At 39.5% G+C, this 24,079-nt stretch overlaps 1 protein-coding gene across 4 annotated transcripts in view; it reads right to left on the minus strand.

Moving 5' to 3' along the window:
* The window catches only part of pde9aa (phosphodiesterase 9aa), a 53,201-nt gene that overhangs the window by 15,352 nt on the left and 13,770 nt on the right, over positions 1 to 24,079 (minus strand). For all 4 annotated transcript variants that reach the window (XM_028591043.1, XM_028591046.1, XM_028591045.1 and 1 more), the window contains exons 2-6: positions 20,203 to 20,273; positions 16,585 to 16,662; positions 11,767 to 11,810; positions 10,383 to 10,437; positions 6,389 to 6,459 (exon numbers count right to left, since the gene is read on the minus strand). In XM_028591043.1, coding sequence (XP_028446844.1) covers positions 6,389 to 6,459; positions 10,383 to 10,437; positions 11,767 to 11,810; positions 16,585 to 16,662; positions 20,203 to 20,273 — 319 coding nt within the window. The remainder of the gene's footprint in view (positions 1 to 6,388; positions 6,460 to 10,382; positions 10,438 to 11,766; positions 11,811 to 16,584; positions 16,663 to 20,202; positions 20,274 to 24,079) is intronic.

Below are 24,079 nucleotides of genomic sequence, written 5' to 3' on the forward strand. Positions count from 1 at the left end.
TTAATTTGCTGGAAAGATATCTTTTAATAATAATATATTCTAATAATATATTTTTTTATAATCAGACTTGTGTGATAACATAACCAGACGTTACATATCTAAGTTGATTAAATATAATATAAATCCAATGTTGCCATAAATTAGAGCAGTCCTTTTAGTGTTTTGCAACACTGCTCTCAATGGCTGTAAACACTCACACACAAATATTAAAGGATAGATTTACGTCTATCAATCTAATTTAAGAAACGGTACAAGACTCAGTTGTCTATGACAAAATTATGAACTGCTCTGTGACGCTGTGTAACTCTAACTAAATCAGTATTTATAGGAAGTGAAAATGCCTGTGACAAGGACAATCTCCTGTTGTATGCTACATGTGTAAAAGGAAAGTTTGAATGTTAAAAAAACAGCTATTAAAAAAATAACCTTTTAAACATTGAACCCATCTTAAGTATTTTGAGCAGTGGACAGCTACATGGGGGGTTCAGTGTCTTGCTCAGGGACACTTTTACATGTGGCCGGTGGTTCCTGGGATTGAACCACTAATCTTGTGGTTGAGAGGTGACCACTCTACCTCTGATACACAGCCATCCCCATGTACCCCCCATAGTGTTATGTCTCTTTAATTTGCAATGAACACAATGAATACCCATATGATATGATATGTCATTCCACGACCCTCGATACCCAATTCAATACCACGGTCAAAAACAAAGCAAGAAATCCCATGTATACTCTTTTATACAATGCATTTCAGGATAAGGATAACACTTAGTGGGGGTTAGGGACCCTCTTTTTCAATTTCAAAATTGATTTGGTGTGGAGGGGTTTCAATTAATACATTTTATTTGAGGGGAGGGGGGGGAAGGAGAGCATGATTTACATGTAATCTGGAGAGAACGTCAGTCCATTACAACAAAGCCTGGCATTACCACACAGCTAGCATACGGTAATGTCTTCCATGAGTTCCCGTGGAACTCCCAAATGTTAAGTGAAGTCTGTTTCTCTCTGCCCTCGTTTTTTCACATAGAACCGGCCTGGTTAAAGTTGACTTACATTATTGCAGAGGTCTGCTGGAACAAACTAACGTTAGCTAATGTCAGCTATCGTAGCTAACAGTGGGCTCTATGTGAAAAACAACTGCAGAGAGAAACAGATTTATTTGAGGTTTGGGATTTCCAGATGAACTCGTAAAAGCAGTTGCGGTAGATGCACGGTAAAGCTAACGTTACTGCGGTCAAAGATGCAGGTGCACCATGGTGTGTTCGGAGATGAGGCTCTATTCACTGTTCTTCTGTGTTGGTAGCCAATCATCTTCAGCATTTAACAGCAGACTTGCAGTGTGTCTCAATTCAGGCTTAGCACAGAATTGAGTTGACTAAAATGCTGTTCAATTTGTACCTTTGAACTGAATTTGTATTAAGTAGAATACAGGAAAAAGGGGGCGTTTTACTTAATTATTAATTATTAGGTTGATGACAAGCATTTGAAGTGTCTGAAAGCAATTACAGTTTTAAAAATGCTGAAAAAGACATACATGTGTTCATTCTAATCATGAGACAGACAGAACACTGAAAGGAGGAGCGGCCAAAGGATCTATTTGCTCAGTGGACGTTAGTAGTATATAAATGGAGGACAGTGGGCAATGAGTTTGATAACAAGAGTCTACTCACAACATCTCTGTAATAGAAAGAGGTCAGATGGTTATTTGTACCCAGTTGGTCTGAATCAGTTTGAATCTGGCACCCATTTCACCAAACCAGCCTGTTTTACAGAAGGACAGGAGTCAGGTTGAACTGAGCGTGTTTCCCATGTGCTTTATGTTAACAGAGCTCCACCACATTCATATAGCAGCAAACAAATATTTGCTCTGTAAAGATAGGAGTAATGGTGTCCCTAATCTGCGTACACACCATGGTGCCCGCTGACGGTTTGACGCAGCATAGAGCATCTTTGACCGCGGTAGCTTTCTTTACCCTACATCTATGGCTACTGCTTTCACAAATTCACCTGGAACTTCCAAACCACAAAAAAAAAAACAAGGACAGAGAGAAACAGATGGCAGAACAAGGATCTGTTTTTTTTACAGTGCACTTGCAAAATAAAAGTATCACTTGGCATGTGATAGACATAATTCTGAAGCTATCCTTTAATATTTGTGTTTACAGCCATTGTGGGCAGTGTTGCAAAACACTAAAAGGACTGCTCTAATTTTTGACAATATTGGATTTTTATTGATCCAAAAATCAATATTTATTAACCTAGATGTATTGGCTGTGATGAAGTTTCTTGAGTTGAGAGTCAGGAATGGAATCTGCAGGATTAGCTAAAAATTCATGGCCATTCCTGTCTGGGTTATGTTATCCACAAAACACTCCATATCACAAAGTATTTTATATCGATATTGTGATACTGTGATAGAGGATATTAATGCAATACACTATTATATGTAAATGTGAAGCTGAAATGAAGCTGCCTTCAAGTGTGGTCAGAAATATTGAGATCTATAAACGATCTGATGGTAAACAATAATTGGGAAATATAAAGTCTACTTGTGCTACATTGGGGGGTTAAATAACACAACAGCAAGTCACACAAATGGGCCACGTAAGTGACACTCCCACCACCGGCAAATCGCCGGATCAGATTTTCTGGTCTGAACGTGACCTTACAAACTATATAGTGCACTACTTTTATTGCCATATTATTTGAGTGTCTGAGAAGTCTGAGTGTGTAAATGTATCCACCATATAGTGTCCTCAAAAACTCCACAATGGAACGCAAAAAAAGTAGTGTCCATGGAATGTGCAGTACTTTCTGATATCAATCCCACAAAGCAATGTGCTGCATTTTATAGATGTGAACATGTAAACTTGTAATAAGTCCAAAGTGTGTGTACAGATGTGTACAAAGTTATTTTGCTCTGCGGTACAAAACACAAATTTGCAGCAGAAGAGCAAAAGCATCAAAGCAGTTTTCCAGTTTTCCAGTGGTGCAAACATGGAACAAGTCCGGAGTCTGGCAGCTGATTTTTGTTGCTTGTGAAAAACACTGACTCGATGCACAACTTGCATTTCAACATGACCTTCATCTTTAATCACAGCCTTTCTAGGAAGGATGTAATGATTGCAAAAGAAATGTTGATGTGAGTAATTGCTATAGCAGCTTGCCTGTACTGAGACCTATATTATAAAAAACATGAAGGTAGGACAGCCCAGCAAGCCGGGCTATCACCAAAGCTTTATTGATTGTATTTTATAGCTGTCTTTTATGTTGATACAATTGACACATCTATACCCAGTGCCAAGATGCCAGCGGACACACTTCCTCCTCCTAGTTAATGAAACACAAAAATCCTAGAAACTGATTATGTTCAGCTGAAGATAAAAGGACATCGGTGCCTGACCCCAGGGTCAATGTTATAAGTTAAAATATAAGACGGCACATTCCTTTCTGCTTTAAACAGGTTCAAATGTGGTCAATGTTCAGCAGATACTAATAACAGCACAAGATCAACACAAGACCAACAGCCTTTGGAGGAGGGTTAGCAGACCACATAATGTATGTGGCTTCAACTTATCTAATCACAGCCTCATAAACTGTGGAGGAACACAAGTTAAGAAAGCATGCACTGAAGGCATGCAGTTATGTCCATACGAATGTACATTAATCAGTCTAAACAAGAGTGTACAGCGCTTATGTATAATGTTAAGTAATGTTATGGTTATGGAGACTATTTCATTCAGTGCGTTTAAGTGCACAGCATTAATGTATGGTCTTACCCCGGTAAAGTGAATAACCGGGTTATGCCAGTTCTCCCCGTATAAATGATTGGGGAAGAATGAGAAGAATGACAGGAGTAACTCTACCTCCGGTACAGTAGGTGGCACTCTGCCAACGTACAACTGGTCAGAATAAAGCATTTACGGCATATTGGGTGGAATTAGCAAGCTAGCTAACTAACATTAACATTATCGCAGTGGGCTGGCCCTCCACTTCTTTGCCATGACACAGCGTTGACAGCCCCAGAGATGGACAATCTGTTTAGCCATCTCCTGGTCTCCACTGCTCTCTCGGCGGGGAGTGCAGCAGGCTTTCTGCTGCCGGTACTGATCGGGCAAAGCTGTCTTGTATCATAGCGATGGTTTGTAGGCCTACATATTTGACCCTTATTGGGGTGGCAGCACGTCTCCCAGACGGTCTAAGCCCGGGCAGCCCGTTCACGAAGCTCTACGGACGATCAGCCTGCTTGCATAGCTCCGAGAGCTTGCGATCTGCAACTATAGGTTTGGCATCCTAAAACTGCCGTCAGTCAGACTCAGATGAGGAGTCTGTGGTGCACTAAAATTGGTGACTAGCAGACTTATCATATTTGGCAAAATGTGCAATATAGGCAAAACGTGGAACATGTACAGAAATTATAATGAGTTTCCATTCATAATATAGCACTTGTTCATCACTTCAGCCAGCCTGGTTATTTGTAACTGACTAAGCAACAGGACTACTGGAATGGAATATTTTACAGGTTCTACCTTGGACATAACAATTATATCAGAGAACTTTTGAAAGACATGACTGAAAATTAAAAAGTTTAACATTTAATTTTCTTCCTCAGGACCGGAAAGTGATAATTCAAACCCATCCATTAATGTTTAAAAAAGGTCCCATGGCATGAAAATTTCACTTTATGAGGTTTTTTAACATTAATATGCGTTCCCCCAGCCTGTCTATGGTCCCCCAGTGGCTAGAAATGGCGATAGGTGTAAACCGAGCCCTGGGTATCCTGCTCTGCCTTTGAGAAAATGAAAGCTCAGATGGGCCGATCTGGAATCTTCTCCTTATGAGGTCATAAGGAGCAAGGTTACCTCCCCTTTCTCTGATTTGCCCGCCCAGAGAATTTGGCCCACCCATGAGAGAGAGAGAGAGACATCATGGCTTGCAAACATGCGAAGCATTGCAGTTTGTCAAGGCCACACACCCACCCTCCGCCTTGCCCCCCCGCCCCCTCTCCTCCTCAATAGCTACAGACACAGAAATGGCACATCCTAAGGAAAGCTCATTGTGGGACTGGCTCTAGTGGCTGTAATTCTGCACCAAGGCTGAATTTCGGGAAATAGTCAGACTTCAGATACAGTATTAAGGGACCACTAAGGTCTATATAAAAGAGACTTCAGATACAGTATTAGGGGACCACTAAGGCCTATATAAAAGAGACTTCAGATACAGTATTAGGGGACCACTAAGGTCTATATAAAAGAGACTTAAGATACAGTATTAGGGGACCACTAAGGTCTATATAAAAGAGACTTCAGATACAGTATTAGGGGACCACTAAGGTCCATATAAAAGAGACTTCAGATACAGTATTAGGGGACCACTAAGGTCTATATAAAAGAGACTTCAGATACAGTATTAGGGGACCACTAAGGTCTATATAAAAGAGACTTAAGATACAGTATTAGGGGACCACTAAGGTCTATATAAAAGAGACTTCAGATACAGTATTAGGGGACCACTAAGGTCCATATAAAAGAGACTTCAGATACAGTATTAGGGGACCACTAAGGTCTATATAAAAGAGACTTCAGATACAGTATTAGGGGACCACTAAGGTCTATATAAAAGAGACTTCAGATACAGTATTATGGGACCACTAAGGTCTATATAAAAGAGACTTAAGATACAGTATTAGGGGACCACTAAGGTCTATATAAAAGAGACTTAAGATACAGTATTAGGGGACCACTAAGGTCTATATAAAAGGTTCAGATACAGTATTAAAAAGGTCTATATAAAAGACTTAGATACAGTATTACCACTAAGGTCTATATAAAAGAGACTTAAGATACAGTATTATGGGACCACTAAGGTCTATATAAAAGAGACTTAAGATACAGTATTAGGGGACCACTAAGGTCTATATAAAAGAGGATACAGTATTAGGGGACCACTAAGGTCTATATAAAAGAGGATACAGTATTAGGGGACCACTAAGGTCTATATAAAAGAGGATACAGTATTAGGGGACCACTAAGGTCTATATAAAAGAGACTTCAGATACAGTATTAGGGGACCACTAAGGTCTATATAAAAGAGACTTCAGATACAGTATTAGGGGACCACTAAGGTCTATATAAAAGAGACTTCAGATACAGTATTAGGGGACCACTAAGGTCTATATAAAAGCATCCAAAAAGCAGCATGTCATGGGACCTTTAAGGTTAATGGCAACCCTGAGATGAGAGCTATTAGTATGTTAAAATTCAAAAAAACTCCTACTGTGATAACTGTTCCCTTTTTTCTGGAGAATGTGTCCCTTGTTTGTTAGCATAGCAGTGGATGACAGAGGTGTGTGAATATGACAGTAGGGTGGTGGGAACAGACTTACACTCTACTCTCTTCTCCAACATGGCAAGACGGTTGGTGACCTCGGTCTTCAGCTCGTTGATCTTGAACGCCCTGCAGACACACAGGCGCAGATGGGAGAGACAGAGAAGAAGAAATGAGTTGAGAAAGAGTAAGGGTCTGTAACAGAGACTTTGTCTCCGTGGCAACAATAAACCGTTGTGTATATTTGGGTGGATGACGTGACATGGCAGTTTTGCTGTCTTCAGTGTCAAACATGTATGAATAAAAAATATATTTGCTAAAAACCTTCTCAATATTGTGCATAACATTATGCTTTATGTGAACATACTCAACATTAAAACAGATCATCACTAATTTTTTCACAATTTCCAACCAAACATAACAAAACTCATATGGTGTGACTGTCCGGCACTTGTGAGAACTTGAATAAAACTAAGAAAAATAAATGCAAAAATTCTCAAAAAAAATACAGAAAATTAATACAGATGTCTACTTGTGAGCCTACCCGTTTCAAATTACAAGCATAATGTTTTGAGTCAGTTCTAATTAAAAGGATTTTGTCACAGAAATCAAAATCATATGGTGTGACACTATTTTGGGATATTTGAACGGGCAACTGTTTTGACACCCTTGGGAAGGAGAGGACCTTCTTCAGCAAGGTTGTACAGTACTATCAGTGTATTTCTACTGTACAACCTGGGGTGAGTTATCATTTTTATATTTACAATAAATCAGATCTTGTTGGCACTTGTTGACAAAAGTCCCACTTCCAGATGTCTTTTGGTGTGACACATTTTTCATAAAAATGCAAAAGACCTTTTATTATTTTGTCATAATTACATGTAAATCTATCCTGCTTTGTTATAGCTAGCATGTTTTTAGTATGCTAATGTGTAGCTACAAGACTCAAGGTTGTGCTAAGTGCTGAAAACATCATATGGTGTGACACTTCATCATATGGTGTGACATGTCTGCCTGTCACGCCATATGATTTGATTGTCACACCATATGATATGAATTGTAATTTCCTGATATAACAATAAATAAAAAAGTCCAATGTATGTTTTGTCCTTTTGAACATGTATTTGGGTCCATCATCACAAAAGCTAACAGCTGTAATTATCCATAGTCAATTATTGTTTAGTTTAGTTTTATTCGGTGATACAAATTTCTAGTTTGTCAGACAGACACAGCAGACCCCCTTCACAGAAACATCCAGCTTACCCACTAGAGAGTCCCAAGCCCAGTCAGTATAAACCCTACATATTTGTAAATTGGGCAAACCCAATTTGATGGAGTAGAAGCTAGTTATTGCAATCACTGTAGACAATTGTGTCACTGACATATCAATCTCTCCTTTTGAAGCTCTTCTACTCAGGTGCTGTATGCATGTGCCTAATCAAATGCATCAATTGGAGAGGCCCAAGCTGAGGATTCAGCCACCATTTCAGATGAAGGATACACAGAAGGACAGTTTGTCTTAAGTATGAGGGAAAACCATATGTGGGACAAATTGTTGACATAAGTATGGAGGGGCAAGAGACTGCATTTATTATCAAGATCAGGAAGTTGTTTGTGGCATATCCCTACCTCAGTAAGGCAGTCAGTTTGCTACTCTCTCCAAATTTGACTGGCTTATGTACAATGAAATCTATATGAATTGATTTATTTATGGATCCACTCAGCTCAGCGGTTTATATGATATAAAAAATGTGTTTGTTTTACTTATATTAATACATATTGCAGACCAGTTTTGAATTGAAATGAAATGAAAGTTGATACACAAACATATGTTCATATGGTTCGTACGATATTAAAAAATGTTTTGTTTTATTGTTAAATATCAAATAAATCAATAAAATTTGAATTTTACCTTCCAGCATTAAAGAGTGGTTAAATATTTCCTGTCATATGAGTGATCAGTACTCACCAATAAGTAGGATAATACATGGTTTGCATAGACACATGGTGACATTATCATATGGTGTGACACTATATAATTTGGTGTGACATTCCAAATTGTGAAAATAACATACCTTTATCAATGATAAAACCTGAAAATGTTCATGGAATACATAGAAAATAGTATCAGCAAGAGTCACAAATATTTTTATAATTTTATAGCAAGGTTTGTCACAATAAATAGAAAATATGTTGAAAGACCGATGGCATAGGTCTCACATTGAGCGATGTTTTAGAAAATAATACACAAATGTAATTAATTTTCACAAAACCAAAATGGATCACAGTTTAGTTATGATAAATGACTTTGATAAAGTGAGTAACTTAAGAAAGGTTCCATTTTCAGTTTATATACAATTATTTTCATGTCAAAATGAATTTTACACTAATACAACAAATTGTCACATAAATTCTGATTCAAATTGAAAATCTAAAAACAAAATATCTTTCTATAAAGATGAGAGTTAGCAGAACAAAAGTCAACCATTTTTATGCCTGTTATTTGAAATATTTGAAAAAACACTTTTTTCTGGTATATATGTCACTGACCCATTTACAGTTTCTGCTGCAGGTGGATAATTACAGCTGCATTTAATAAAGTATTAACTGCTTTATAGAATACTTCCATCCATCCCTGCACGGTAGCGTTTGCATTTTAACCTGTATATTGAACATATCTGCCAAACCTACAAACCAAACACTGTAATATACAACAGAACTTTTCATTATAGTCTATCAGCTGAAAATAAACAACTGGGGCAGCTGTGGCTCAGTGGTAGAGTGGTTGCCTGCCAATCAGAAGGTTGGTGGTTCAATCCTTGGCCCTGCAGTCCCATGTCAAAGTGTACCTGGGCAAGACACTGAACCCCCAGTTACCCCCAATGCTGCGCATCGGAGTGTAAATGAGTATCTGATGAGCAGGTGGCACCTTGTATGGCAGCCACTAACTGTTTTAGGTCATTTATGAAATAGAAGTTAAAAGTATTTGTAGGTTCCAGGATCTCCAATCTATATCTCAATCTCAATTCATTCTGTTGTTGTTTTTATTGTTGTTCACATACAATACGAAATTGAAAAAAAAAGAATCAGTTGATTAGTCAATAATAGGGATGTAACAATGCATAGTGAATCGGTTAAAAATCTATATAAATGTGTGAAGATTACAACTGGGTGAGATTTTTTTTTTTTTAAGAATTGTTATGTAATTGTTAAACGGCCTGGGGCATAATCTACCTTTGATTTCACTTGTTTGACTTCAGATGTCAACACGTCTTCTTAGTTTATATATTTGAAGAGATTTTTTTTCTTTGTATTTATGTGGGATTAGCTTTAAAAATATTTTATTATCAATTCTGTATTTTATGTTTTGATAAGAGGACACATCTGTTGTTTTGCACAGTTTATAGAAATTATGGAATATTATATAATATACAATCTGTGGCTGCACTGTATTTGACACACGATTAGCAACAGCAGTCTAATGTCCCGCTGCATTGTTCCCTTTGCACCAGTGGACTCCTGTGTCCTGTTCCTGTGCACATCTGCTCCTACAGAATGCACAGTCTCACTGAGTAAAACTCCCCGTACACGATGCGTGATTGGAGAAAAACAAACATGACAGGAGAGCTGAAGCAGAGAAGGAGCAGTGAAATGAAGACTGGAGTCAGTGGAGTAGATTAGTGAGAAGTGAAACAACAAAGCAAGAGGCAGATCAGAATGAATGGACAGCAGCAGCACCACCAAAAAAAGTTGCATAAATTAAAAAGGTACATTATCATCAAGCTACAAAACATGATTGTTTTAGGTCTGTCTTAGGTTTTGGAGATGCAAGGTTTTCACTCATAATAATTAATTAGCAACCTGATTAAAAGACTAATACATCCAAAAAAGAGTAATAGAAGCTAGACATTTACAGTAATGAATATATGCATGTATATATATACAAAACTGAGAAAATATGCAGATGTAATATCTTCACAATAGTTGCTGCAGTATAACGAGTTGACAGAGACAATCTGCTACCGTGTGAACATGTTCAGCCAGCTGCTTACCTTGAAAATTGCTCTGCTACTTGCGTCAGTACATTCTGAAAGAGTTCCTCTTTATCTGAGGAGAGAGCAAGCGTAGAGCTGTGTTACATATACACACGCCCACCCACCAGCACACGCACACGCACACACACACACACACACACACACACACACACAGAGTCTAGGGTTAACAGCTTGAATCCACTGAGGCAGAATATTTAATTATAAATACAACAACAGCTATAAGAATTGTGCATCAACAGTCCTGTGAAACACACACACACACACACACACACACACACACACACACACACACACACACACACACACACACAAATTCCTACAGAGATTATGTAAATCAATCAGAGAGCTTCAGATTGCCAAAGCAACAGATGGCAGAGCCAGAAGAGTGAGAAGAGAAAAGATGCCCCTTCCCTCTGGTCTCACCATCAGTGACCAACAGAACCGGCTGACAGCTTGATGTGTTAACAAGCCACTTCTAATTCATCTTCCTACACACTGGCCCTGTTCACACCTGGCATTCCCATGCGTCGGGGGTTCTTTGATCACAAGTGGCCAGCTCTAAGTATGTCAGTTCACACCTATACCATTAGAATGCGTCTCGACAGAACACTTGTGCTCGGATCTCACGTCCCCGCTCTTTGTGATAACAGACTGTCCACACAAACAGAGCCCTGCCATTGGCTTAAAGCTGTACGGTTGTGGGCAAAGTTCAACACCACGGGCCAATAAACTTACAGCTATGACAACTTGTAAAAAGAAAAAATATATTGACAGCCAGAAAGTTTGTACATTGTGTCACTCACATTCCACGTTTCACGCGAGGATCACAGGTCAGTGCTGGCTGTTCAAAAATGTGATTAATTAAGTCGGTTCAGCTAGAGTGACTAAGCAGACTGGATTGCCACTCTCAGACAACACATATAACATGCTAAATTATTTCAGTCAACAAGCTTGTTTGAAATTGTCCCAAAAATAACGCGTTTAATGAGTACTATTGGTTAAAATTAGGATCTTCTAACATTATCTGAGGTGGGTTTGAGCCTAGTAGGTTGACGCTGACTTAGTCTCGCATTGCCAGACCTATCTCCACAGCAGCGTGGAGTAAGGTCTTGCTTCACCACAGATATTTTCTGGGATAGGAGAAATAAATGTGGCATCACCACAATGTAAAGTCTATGGGGCGAGCGGGAACTCACAAGGGGGTGGCCAGCGGGAGAAACACTACTGCGCATAATCAGTGGGTCACATTTCACGGAAGTAAGCCCGGAAGCTTTTTTGGCGGATGCTCCACTGAGCAACTCTAGGAATGAACGGGGCTCCGCCATGAATGCCGTATCCAGGTCTTATAATACATCTATGGTGTGTAGTCCCTGAAACTCACCAGCAAGCTGTCCTCCAGTCGTAGGCACCACTCGGTACAGTGACCTGCAACACAACAGGACACGCACAGGTTAGTCTGAGAGCAGAGGGGGTGTGAAGCTGAAATCAACTTTACAAGGAGGTTTACGCTCAGATGGTGTTTGTTAAATACAATTGTTTTTTCCAGATTTTACCCTGAGATAAGATAGCAAACATGCACACAACTGTACACACACACACACACACACACACACACACACACACACACACACACACACACACACACACACACACACACACACACACACAGAGACGTATTAAAGTGTCGTCCCTTATCAGTGTGTGTCTGTGTGTATGTGTGTAAGTGCATGTGTCTTTAACCTTGAGACTGGAGCGTATCAAGTGTTCTGTCTAACGAGACCAGGGCAATTGTCATCATTTAGGTTAAAGGGCCATCCTGTTACATTCCATTGACAGGTCATCAGATTGCTGGACAGTCCACCTTTGTGCTCTGGTCAAAAATTGGGATAACACTGGACTGCTGTAGCCTCTGTTTCTGCAGGTCATTGTGACAAACCAAACAGCACCTTTGGAAAATTCCATTCCAAAAATAAGACAGTGTCATCTTTGGATACAATACATGAATCAAAGGTGCAGTTACTGCATTACAACTTAAAGATTTCAATGGACAAAAACACACCTGTTTTACAATGAATGACTAAACATGCTGCTGTTGTCCTCTCCTGTGGTAAACATGATCATGTCATGTGCTGTTTATTGAAGTAGCTTCTAGAGATGATTCATGATCTCTAGGTGCTAAACATTGCTCTTTAAAAGAAATGAATGTAGCCCTCACTAGCAACACTTTATATTTGAAAATGAATGCTATGGTATGTTTGACGTACAGACGTCTGTCCTCAACCTGTCCAGTTCTAGTATCTTATTCCGGCACGCAAGTTGCTTTTGAACGTGAGAAATTGATCAGCATAACATGCGTCAGCCACCTGGTGCAACAACTGTTCTTAGTCTAACAGATTAGCTGAGCAGCTAAAGGCTTACAATGAAAACAAGTTATGTTATATTATGTTACTGTTAGTTATTTTATGTCATATTATGTTACTTTATGTGATGTTACTGTATGTCAGTGTATGTTATATTATGTTACTGTATTTTATTACATGGCTTAGTTGAATACTTGTTTCCGATTGGTCAATCACAGCATTTTATGGTCTGTTATTTTGGTACAACAGACAGTTGCTAAGTATAACCGACTGTTGCCATGGTAGGAGTCTGATCATAGACTCTGGCCGCCTATTTTTTAAAATAAATATTTGAGCTCAAATGAAGCTCACAACGCTGATCAGCGGCTCACAAAGGGCGAGAGAGTGGAGGTAACGGGGATCGCTAACAGCGCTAATGGCAACAGTGTCAGTTATAGGGTTGGGTACCGAAACTGGTACCGAAATCGGGTCCGATTCCTACCGGTTGCGTAGGAACCGTAACCGGTATGGAACCGGACCAGATTAGAACGCAAGTTAGCTAAAACAGAAACCAGGTGAAAAGAGGATCTGCAGCAGTGAGAGAGAGCTGTGCAGTACAACAAAAAGATGGTGTTTTTTGAAAATTAAACCATGTAAACCTATTCTGGTACAACGTTAAAATAGTTATGAACCTGAAAATGAGCATAATATGGGCGCTTTAAAGAAACAATTCAAAAGGGGTACATTACTGAAAAAAGTTTGAGAAACACTGCACTACAGCGTTGCAGTGTTCCTCCTCCATTTGTGGGCATCAAGGAGGTGAAGCTGTCCTCCCAGCAGGAGGTAGTTCCCTCTCAGAAGAAAAAAGAGCCGGCGATGATGTGTCACGGACCTCATCACCAGCTCAGCAGTGTTGGCGGCAGAAGTAGGCGGGCTACGGCGACTAGCCTTTAGTCGGCCAGGATCAGTGTGGTTGCGTCGGTGTTATGTCGGCATAGGGCGTTTATTCATCAGGCTCCGCCCACGGTACCCATGGAGACTCCTATGCCATTGCTAAAGAGGGTGTAGGATGTGAGACCGCAGGGACGCCGCCTTTTATGCTGTGCTGCTGTACGGTTCTAGGTAGGCCCATCCTGATTGGCCGGCTACATTTTTGCAAAGTTCAGTGGGCAAACGCATGCTCTGGATTGGAGAGTACCCATAGAGTCCAGTAGAGGACTCCACCTGTGCTTATAGAACTAGGGTTACAACAGCATAACCTTTGATTCCAGATGTGTCAACTGCAGCGTCTGGGTCAAGAATGGAGTACAGAAACGTTAACATAAATATTCCCAAGGAAGTCCTGTTTTTTCACTTCACCAATGGAATGGAATGGAAATGTTCAGTTTAATGTGAATTATAACACAAAATATGCTACAGAGTTTGCGTTGCTATGGACGCAGTGTTCCAACTGTAGAGACAAAACGGACTATCTTCTTTAGTGGTAGCAATAAAATCATTTTAAAATCAATAATAGTGTTTTTAAATCAATATTTTTTAGTCAAATTATTTATTTATTTGGTAAGTAGCCATGTAATAAGCCGAAACATGTAGAGAGAGACAGTCATTATAGCAAATACAACCCCCTCTTGCATCACTTTCGCTATAATGACCGGCTCGCTCTACATTATCCCCTATGTTATGTCACGTTACTGTTATATTAAGTAGCTGCGTGCTGTTGTTCGGGCCTGCCCCCACTGCTAAAAAAAAAAATATATATATATATATATATATATATATATATATATATATATATATATATATTCTAAATATGTATCCATTCTGTACTGCTAAATCTTACGCATTTCATTTCAATCTGATATCAGATTTAATTGGCATGACAAGCAGAACAACTATAATTTTGAAATTTATATCACATTTTAAGTGACACAATTAATGTTCTGATTACTCAAGGTGTATACAAAGCTGTTTCATGACACCACTTAGTTGCAAGATGATGAGGGTAGCGCCCTTTATGAGGTTGTAGTGTACATTAATTTGCTTTAGAATGAGAACCAGGCCTCTCTTTATAGAAATAAGCTGCTCTTATTTCAAAATAATCGTCATTGTTTCTTGGGTTACTTATTGCAAAACTATTACTTATTTAATATAGGCTATCACATATTGTTTATTCAATTTAAAATCTTACTACTAAAACATGATGTGTTTATCTTACTGTCCAGTGTGGGTCTACATTAGTGCCTCTGCTGCTCTGCAAATACATCAGCTAACTGTGACAAGCTGCACTTCTCAAAGTAAAGCATGATAAATGTTTAGTGTTAAATGGTATTTGTAGACATGCGTCATCTTGCCCGGGACTGGCACATTCTGTGTCTTCTGTGGAACTGTTAGAAACATGCAGGAGAATCAAAGTTTCTATTCCTGGTTCTCTGCTCTATCTTGCTTGTGACACTGCTGACAGTGTTGTCAGACACAGGTGACGCCCTACAATATTTAAATACACTCATCCATTAAACACTAGCAGGAAATCAGATATGAGCACATCGCCAGGAATTCTCTCTGTGGGAAACTTACCTGAGCTAAATCTTTTTGAGAATACAGTTTGTTGATCGCTGAATTTGCATTTGCATGAGCAGCAATGAAATGTAGGAATGAACTGTCCTGTTCACATCCTTGAAAGTAAGTAATAAGAAGGAAGCATTCCTAAAAGCACAATAGAGCTCAACAGTGAGCGCCCACTTTTTGAATGGTTCTGGGTCCAGAAGTGATTTGACTCTATTGAGAATTCATTAAATGCTTATATAAAGACTTCTAAGCCTTAGACCAAGCCAACCAGCTTTGAGATGAATCTGCCCTTAACATTTGATTTCATATAGACTTCTGTATGCAGGAGCATAAGCCACCGTTACACAATCTCCTAGCTCGTGGTCAGTCTACCTTGGATGGTTTAGACATTATGACTGATAATCAAAATCCTTATGGAGAAAAAGAATGGGATTTTTGTTAACTTCCGGAACCACACTGTTGAGCTCTATGTGCGGATCGGGCTGCATTTTTCTGTCCAAGCCTGGCCCGCGTCCAACAGAGCAGTAACCGAATCCGACCTGAGCCCGACAGGCATTAAGATATTTCTGTCCGAGCCCGACCCGAGCCCGACGCAGTTAAAATCTCATTTTTTTTCTCATACTAATGACACATGTACATGTAACTTAATACGCACGTGTTTCGTTGTTACATGAACAAATTTCCGAACACAGGAAGATGGATGTAATAAGGTAATATTTTAAATGTATTTTAATCACAAAAAAATCAAGTGAAACAGGCCCATTGGCTCCCTACATAATAAGCTGTTTTAAATTTAAAATGTTCAATGCCTTATTGCGCTGATGTGACCGAGCCCGACCCGAACCCAAACATCATTCCTAAATATCTGTCTGAACCATCCTCTACTCTATACACATAATGTAGACCTCCACCACTATTGGACGGGATGGGCCAATCGAGTGTTGGCAGCATTAGTGCTTTACCGACAAGCTTTCTGCAGAAGCAACAGTTTAATCAGAGAAACCCCGGCAGCCACCATGATTCAGAAAAATGGACCACTTCTATTGTTATTCTGATGTCTTGTGAATTAAAGGGCTTCGGGTAAACTCAGTTAACTAAGCTAATGCAAACCTACAAATCACATTTCATGACTGCTCATTGTAGCAATATGCTAACAGCCAAGAAGGAAGGCGCAGGGGACACTGGGATTTACAGTCAATCAGTGAAAGTCTTTCAATCAAACAGCCAGCAACAAATTTTTTGTCGAACAATCAATTTATTTAAAAGACATCAGCGGGATGCAGGTTTTCCAATACCTCTCTGTGTTGTGTGGCATGGTGGGGTCAATGGACACCATGGCTCCGGATGAATCCAGCAGGGACAGATTAGTGTTTCTGCATGAAGACAAAACACACGGACATTTTTATTTTTTTATGTAAGGCTGCATGATTAGAAGTAGAGCCCGACCGATACATCGGCGGGCCAATATTATAGGCCAATATTAGGCATTTTCCAAACTATCGGTATCGGCATTTATAATGGGCGATAAAATAATATTTAAAAGATAAAATAAAAACAGACGAAACAACCTTCGACCATGTTCTGAGTGTTGGCGTTGCATAGTTTGTCCACCAGTGGGAGCTCTACAACGCCCCTGTTGGCAACCCTTTAAGTTCTATATCTTAAGTTTGTATTTTGATACATTTTATTTATCAGAACTTTGATGTTGTGACAATAAAAGTTTATTTTTAAACTGTATTATCATATTATTTTAGTAAGGACTCATAAATAACTACAAATAACTAATGTTAGGGAAATCTGTTTATGTTTTGTTTCGTATTTCTGAATAGAAATATATCTGCCGATATATCGGAATATCGGATTTTTAAATCACAAAATATTTGTATCGATATCAGCCTTAAAAATCCTTTATTGGTCGGGCTCTAATTGTAAGCAATCTTTTTTTCTACATTTCTCTTAAGTAAAGTCTTAAGTATAAATACAATTTGTCTCATAAAATCTAAAAAAGATGGACATGTTGTTGGGCCTAATGCTGGCACTGCTAATGAGTAGAAGGGTGGTAAAGAAATTAAGGAGAACCAAAAGGTCCAGTTTCAATCTGCTGGGAGAGCAAAGCCTCCATCCACATGTGTCTTTAAGCAGATCACTGAGTAAGAAATCTTCAGAGAGCCGGGGAAGAGACGACGCGTGTGGAACACAAACACACCGACACATCACTGTGTTACCATGAACTACAGGAGATCAGGGGGTCCCTACTGAAAAGACTCCAGTTCAAGTCTAAATGGATTTTCATTTTTAACCATCGTCGTAAACCATGAATTAAGATGAATTCATGAAATCAATGTATCGCCCAGCTCTATTTGCAGTTGACTTTTGATGCTGGACGCTGAATACTACACGCGATCAGCGGTGAAAATCCTCTGCGTCGGCTCTGCCGTTGTTTTCCTGTGGGGGGAGCAGCTGTGCTGCTGGGCGTTGAGCATCAAACACTTCATTTCCTGCATTCTGGTGAATTTTGATGCAACAATTTGTGCCCTTTTCTGCATCAATTTATGGTGCAAATTTCATTATTTATGTAAAGGAAATTATTATTATTTCATTATTGGCTTAAATGTAATGGATGTTCATTATTATAAAATAGTTGTGCACTATAGCATTAAATATGAATAGCTATTTACAGACTGTGTGGGCTAAAACACACAATAAGCCTAATTCTTCTAATTTCCTACACGCTTACAATCAAGGAGGCAAACTCATTAAAATATGTAATAATTAAGATCGGTGTGTATGCTGGAATATGGGCACCAAATTTGGACTTTTATGGCCAAACATTTTCTTTATACACAGTTTATACATACATAGTTTGTATGTGTTCCTGTGCAGTAAGTTTGTAATATTGATGAGTTTGCATCAAGAGTGAGTGTAAATAGACACAAACACTCCTCACCTCCTACTCCTAGAGCACAGATGCAGATGTATGCAAACTTGAGCTTCACATGTGCAGTGACAGGAGCAATGCTGAGGGTATAATCAGTCTTAGTTGAATACAGGCTTGTTTTATTGGACGCTTTGACATTTTATCCATCCATTTAACAGGGGGTCGATCTAAAGCCCCTGACACACCAACCCGATGGCTGACCGTTGGCAGAAAAGGCAGTCAGACTGACCAGACTGCTCCCAGAGGACCAAAAAGTGCCTCGGAACACACAGAAGCGACGTCGTCTTGAGCGCACGTTCGGCGCGTGCACGAGACGTAATACAAAAATATTAAAACCGGAAATGACGAACGCGCCACGTGGGTCTGGCTTCTCCAGCCGATAGTAACGGCGGGTTGTTCGAAATACGATCTCTTATTTTACGAAAATAAACAACGGTCAGTTTAAAAGATTTTCGTCAGATTTTTTGTTTGTCACTCATTCCGCTCGTTATTTCCAGGTTAGCACTCCACCAATCAGATTGGTCATTGAGTCCGACTGCCCACCCTCTGACCCAGCAAGTTAGGTCAGCCAAAAGTTGTCAGTCGGAGGGGCCGTCGGCCTACATTTGAGCCGATTTGACATGTTGAATTGGAAGGTGGGCAGTCAGACTCAATGACCAATCTGATTGGTGGGGTGATAAACAGGGAAATGACGAGCGGGATGAGCGCGACGAACGCCTCTCAAAATCTGATGAAAATCTTTTAAACTGACCTTTGTCGATATGAAATGAAGACAGATTCAGCAACTGCACGGCCTATTTATTGCTTAAAATGTTTTCAGAAACACGTTTCGGTGAACTATTTTCGTAAAATATGAGATCGTACTCCGAACGAGCCGCCATTATGGTCAATCAGCTGCCGGTTTTCATTTTTTGGGCGATACTATACAGATTATTCCTGCCTGCTGTTATCGAGACATATAACGTCTCGAGCATGCGCAGATTGTACGCTCAAGTCGCTTCGGTGTGTTCTGAGGCACTTCTTGGACCAACTTGGGGAGACTGATCAGTCGGCCGTCGGGTTGGTGTGTCAGAGCCTTTACCCTCAATCCCAGGAGGACTAACAAACACTATGCTAATGGAGACACAAATGAATAAAGAGGAAATTACTACTTGTGTTGCACTTGTAAAAAGCACATAATGAATGCAAGCGTAAGCAAATGTTAGTGTCTTTCCAAAGCAGCTCATAAACTGTACAGGATACCCGGATTTATTGTGAAAATAAATCAACATTTTTCTGTCATCATGCATTTCTAGAGCTCAACTTGATCAGTCATATTGTGTTTCCAGATGTCTCTTTTTCAATTTGCAACTATGTTTGTAACTGTGGATGCCTTTAAAGATGCACCTTAAGATGCACTTTTATTCTATGGCTTTTCAGGTGTATCATTTCTTTTATGTGATTTCATGGAATTTAATTTGTTTCAAGTTGTTTCTTTTTAAATCCTTTTATATATTTTCACCATATCTATGTATGTATCTATATTTATGAGTGTTTTATGCTTGTATACATATGCTTTTTTGTCATCTTTGCTTTTTAAAGTGCTATATAAATTAAATAAAGTTGAACATTTGCAACTATACCACTTTATCTCCCTGCTTGTAAATGAAGGATTATCCAGATTATAAATTATAAATTCATTAATAAATCATCACTAAACAGGAGTCATGCCTACCTGAACTCTAAAACAAACAGCAGAGGAGTATCCGGCTGTAATCTGCACTAAAGTTACGACTCAGGTAATGGCTACTGCGTGAAAACATTATTAAATATATAGCAGCACTGTATTAATCACATGCATTGCTGGTATCAGAGGGCATTAAATGTCAAGTCAAACAGGAACAGTACTATGTGTATGTGCGTGTGTGTGTGTATGTGTGTGTGTGTGTGTGTGTGTGTGTGTGTGTGTGTGTGTGTGTGTGTGTGTGTGTGTTACCTTGGCACACCCAGGGCCGTGCAGAACAGCTCCTTAATGTCCCGCGGGGTGCAGAATCTACTGAACACCACCTGGGGGAGAACAACACACAATCCCACATGATAAGGGCAGGATTTATAATCCATGACCACATTGAAATTCACACGAACCTGGGAAATTGTTAGAACACACATTACACACAGGCCTGCAATACACACACATGCTCAGTACCTATACATGCACAAATAATTACTTAGTAACCAGCGTCAAATTAGCTATCTATGTCTTATTATTACACTGCATGCTAACCTGCCAACGTTAGAATGCAAACTTAACGTTAGGATGTTATTACCGGTAGTGGTAACAAATGTATTATAAACATCATATATATATATATATATATATATATATGATGTAGTATTCAGCTCAAAGCCCAGCTAAGTACACATAAAGATGATAAAGTAAAGCTGAAGCTTACAGAATACATCTTAAGCCCCATGATTATTTCTAGAATGGAGGACAGCAGATTTTACATGCTGCTACAATTTAACACGCACTTGTCGGTGCAGCATGTAAGGGATTTTATTCTCCTTAATTGGAAATACCAATCAATCAATCAATCAATCAATCAATCAATCAATCAATCATCAAGCATTTTTGCTTCTCTGCTGTTTTCTTTTCTAATTACACATAGAGCTAATCTCTAGTGTGTGTGTGTGTGTGTGTGTGTGTGTGTGTGTGTGTGTGTGTGTACATTGCCAGGTTAAAAAAAAAAACTAATATAAAAAAAAAGATGAGAGTAAATCATTTTAGTTTTAGGTTTTTACAGAAACTAAATGGACTCGACATTGACATTCCAGGAGATGGCGCTGTCCCACACTTGCTTCACATGGGACACTAAAGTAGCTTGAAAATTAAACAAAAAATAAAATTGGAAATTCCAAGCTATTATAACCTTGATGCCATCTGCATGCCCGCCTCTTGCTCTCTGTTTAAACACAGATGACAAATGTGTTGTACATTACAAAAACACAACAACAAAAAACAACCACAAACAGCACAAAGCAGTGAGAGGCTATTTCTAAATATATATATATATATATATATATATATATATATATATATATATATATATATATATATATATATATATATATATATATATATATATATATATATATATATACATATATATATAGTGGATGAGCAGGTTTTGGTATTTCATGGTGTAAAAATCGGAGGAATTGAAACTCTAGGAGAACAGCAGGGAGAGGGGCAGGCAGCAGGAGATGCATGTTTGATCATTTATCAGAATCACATCATTTATATCAGCTATAATATGTCTTCTATGACATTTAGAATAGATTATTTATTATTTGTTTGTTTTCTTGCAAGATTTGCTTGAAGCTCGCAGAAAAAGTAGATAAGATGCCGAAATAATGGCTCCAGATGGGATCTGCTCACAGAGCTTTGCAGCACAGTTGCTTTAGGCCTCCTGCACACTGGCTGCGTGGCGTGAGCGTGGCGTTTCTGTTGCGAGTCAGTTGGGTGGCGCTGCTAGCCTTGTCTGGACACATGTATATTTCCCATAAACATAAACATAAATATATACTGATCTGATTACAGCAAAGACAACGTCAGCAGTATTGACGGCAAAATAGGCTCAAGAATATTTCCTTCTGTATTGACAGGTGCAATATTTGAAAATCAATAATTATTTATTATAATATTTTTTAAATTACATTTATATCTGCATTTTTGTCAAAACCTCGAGACTTTCAAACATGAAAATGTCATTTATTAAATGTATTTGAGTCAAAATGACATATAAACATCTTTTCCTATTCCATTTTACCCAGAAACGCTTCCAAGACGCTTGCGTGTAGCGTGAAAAATAGGCGTCGGTTCTATTTCTAACAGGCACGCGTTTTCGGCGCGGCTTGAGCCGTCTCACGCAGGCAGTGTGTAAGCTCTAACCTGTTAACATGGCAGCCAAAATAAAAACGGACACGCCACGCAGCTGACACTCTCCCGTCTCTCGCGTGTCTCTTCCTCTTGACACACGTCAGGTGATATATACCACTCGATGAAGCCCACAAACTTGCTAAAAAATAAGTAAACACGCGTCTTTGCAGAGCTTTTTTGCTCAGGGGAAAAGGCTCCTGAGGAGACAGAAGAGGAGCACCCAACTTCAAAGAAAAAGACATTTCACAGACAATACCAGGAGTCCTACTTAAAATACGGATTTATCGCAACAGGTGATTCTATGTGCCAAGCCCGCTCTGCATTATATGTGGCGACAAGCTAGCAAATGAAGCAATGAAGCCTTCCAAACGTATTCGGCACATGGAGAACAAGCACCCCGATCTTCTGCCATGACAGCAATCAAAACAAAATCACGGAATAAACTGGACATAAGGAACGCACTTCGGGTGTCACTGTCTCCCATTACCCCCGTAATGACCGTTTGGTTGCACAGAATCAAGCGCAGGGCTCCCACTGATACAGCGTTAAAGTAAATTGTGTTGTTCATGCATTTTACATTTGTTTTCATATGATATACATTATTAGATATTTGTTTTCATGCTGGTCGTATCATTTTATTGTGTCGTGTTTATCCGCCACACCTTGAAGTCCATGAAAATATGTCTTACATGAAACCGGTCCGTGGCGCAAAAAAGGTTGGGGGGGGCGCTGATGTAGGCCATTTCCACATGACAGAATACTTCTGTTGAACACAACACATCTAATTTGGAGTACATTTTTAAACAGCTACTTTCTTCTTCTTATGTAGATGTTTAGAACATGTTTTTCTAATTTCTAATCAGCAGACTAACAGTCCTCCTGCAGCAGGATATCACAGTTCTTCTTCTTCCTCTGACTCCAGTTATGTGGAGCAATCAACCACTGGGGGAAATCTCTTGAGTCTGAACGTGCAGGCTTCCCAAGCTCAAGGCTCTTCTTTTGATTAAAGAACGTGCATGTTGCAGCATAGCAGCAGTAAATATTTCAACTTTTTCATCCCTTTTGTTTCTTAAGCTGCTCCCACAGCTTAATAAACAAGCCCAAGCACTGTCACTGAACATGACAAATGATTTGTGTCACTCCGCAGCATACACAGAGGGATGACCCACATACACAAAGGAGCTATTTACGTGTGATGTGTGGCATCGAAGACCAACAAACTCACACAAAAAAATCACAGCAAGAGATGACACGGGGAGGCCTGGCACTGTTAGGGGAGCCAAGGGGTGGGGGGTGGGGGGCTGATTTAATGAGTGCTGTCAGGAGGGCCAACCGAGTGATGATTTGGGAGGAGGAGAGTACGGCGGCCGACAGGGACAAACGCACTGCAACTTAATGAAACACAAGCAAATTAAGAAAACATTCATTTGACAACACATAATTTGCGAAGCATTTAGCAAACGCGCTGCAAATACACACAACACAAACAAATACACAAATATGCTGCAAGGTAACCTGCCTTCACGCAAAATTACGAATCCCACTATGGCCACGCCAAGACCCGCCCTACGAAGCAGCTCGATTGGTTGGGGTTAGGCATTTCACCTTGAGTGGTTAAGGTTAGGGTTAGGGGATTGGTCAGGGGATAGGACCTCTACATGGATGCCTGGCCTTGGTCTTGGCGTGGCCATAGTGGGAAAAAAATATCACTACCTCCACAGAGCGTACCTCCTATGGCGCCATTTTGATGCTAACAAGCACTCACCCGCCGTTAGCATTCCATTGACTGCCATTCATTTTGGCGTCACTTTGACAGTGAATAACTTTACATCTGAAGCGTTTAAAGACTTTATTTGTCCATTTCTAAAGAAACACGACAATGTATAAAAGGTTCCATTATCTTGTATCTCACCTTATGGCTCCGTAGCAGACG

This window comes from Perca flavescens, chromosome 11 (assembly GCF_004354835.1).
Source record: "Perca flavescens isolate YP-PL-M2 chromosome 11, PFLA_1.0, whole genome shotgun sequence".
NCBI lineage: Eukaryota > Metazoa > Chordata > Actinopteri > Perciformes > Percidae > Perca > Perca flavescens.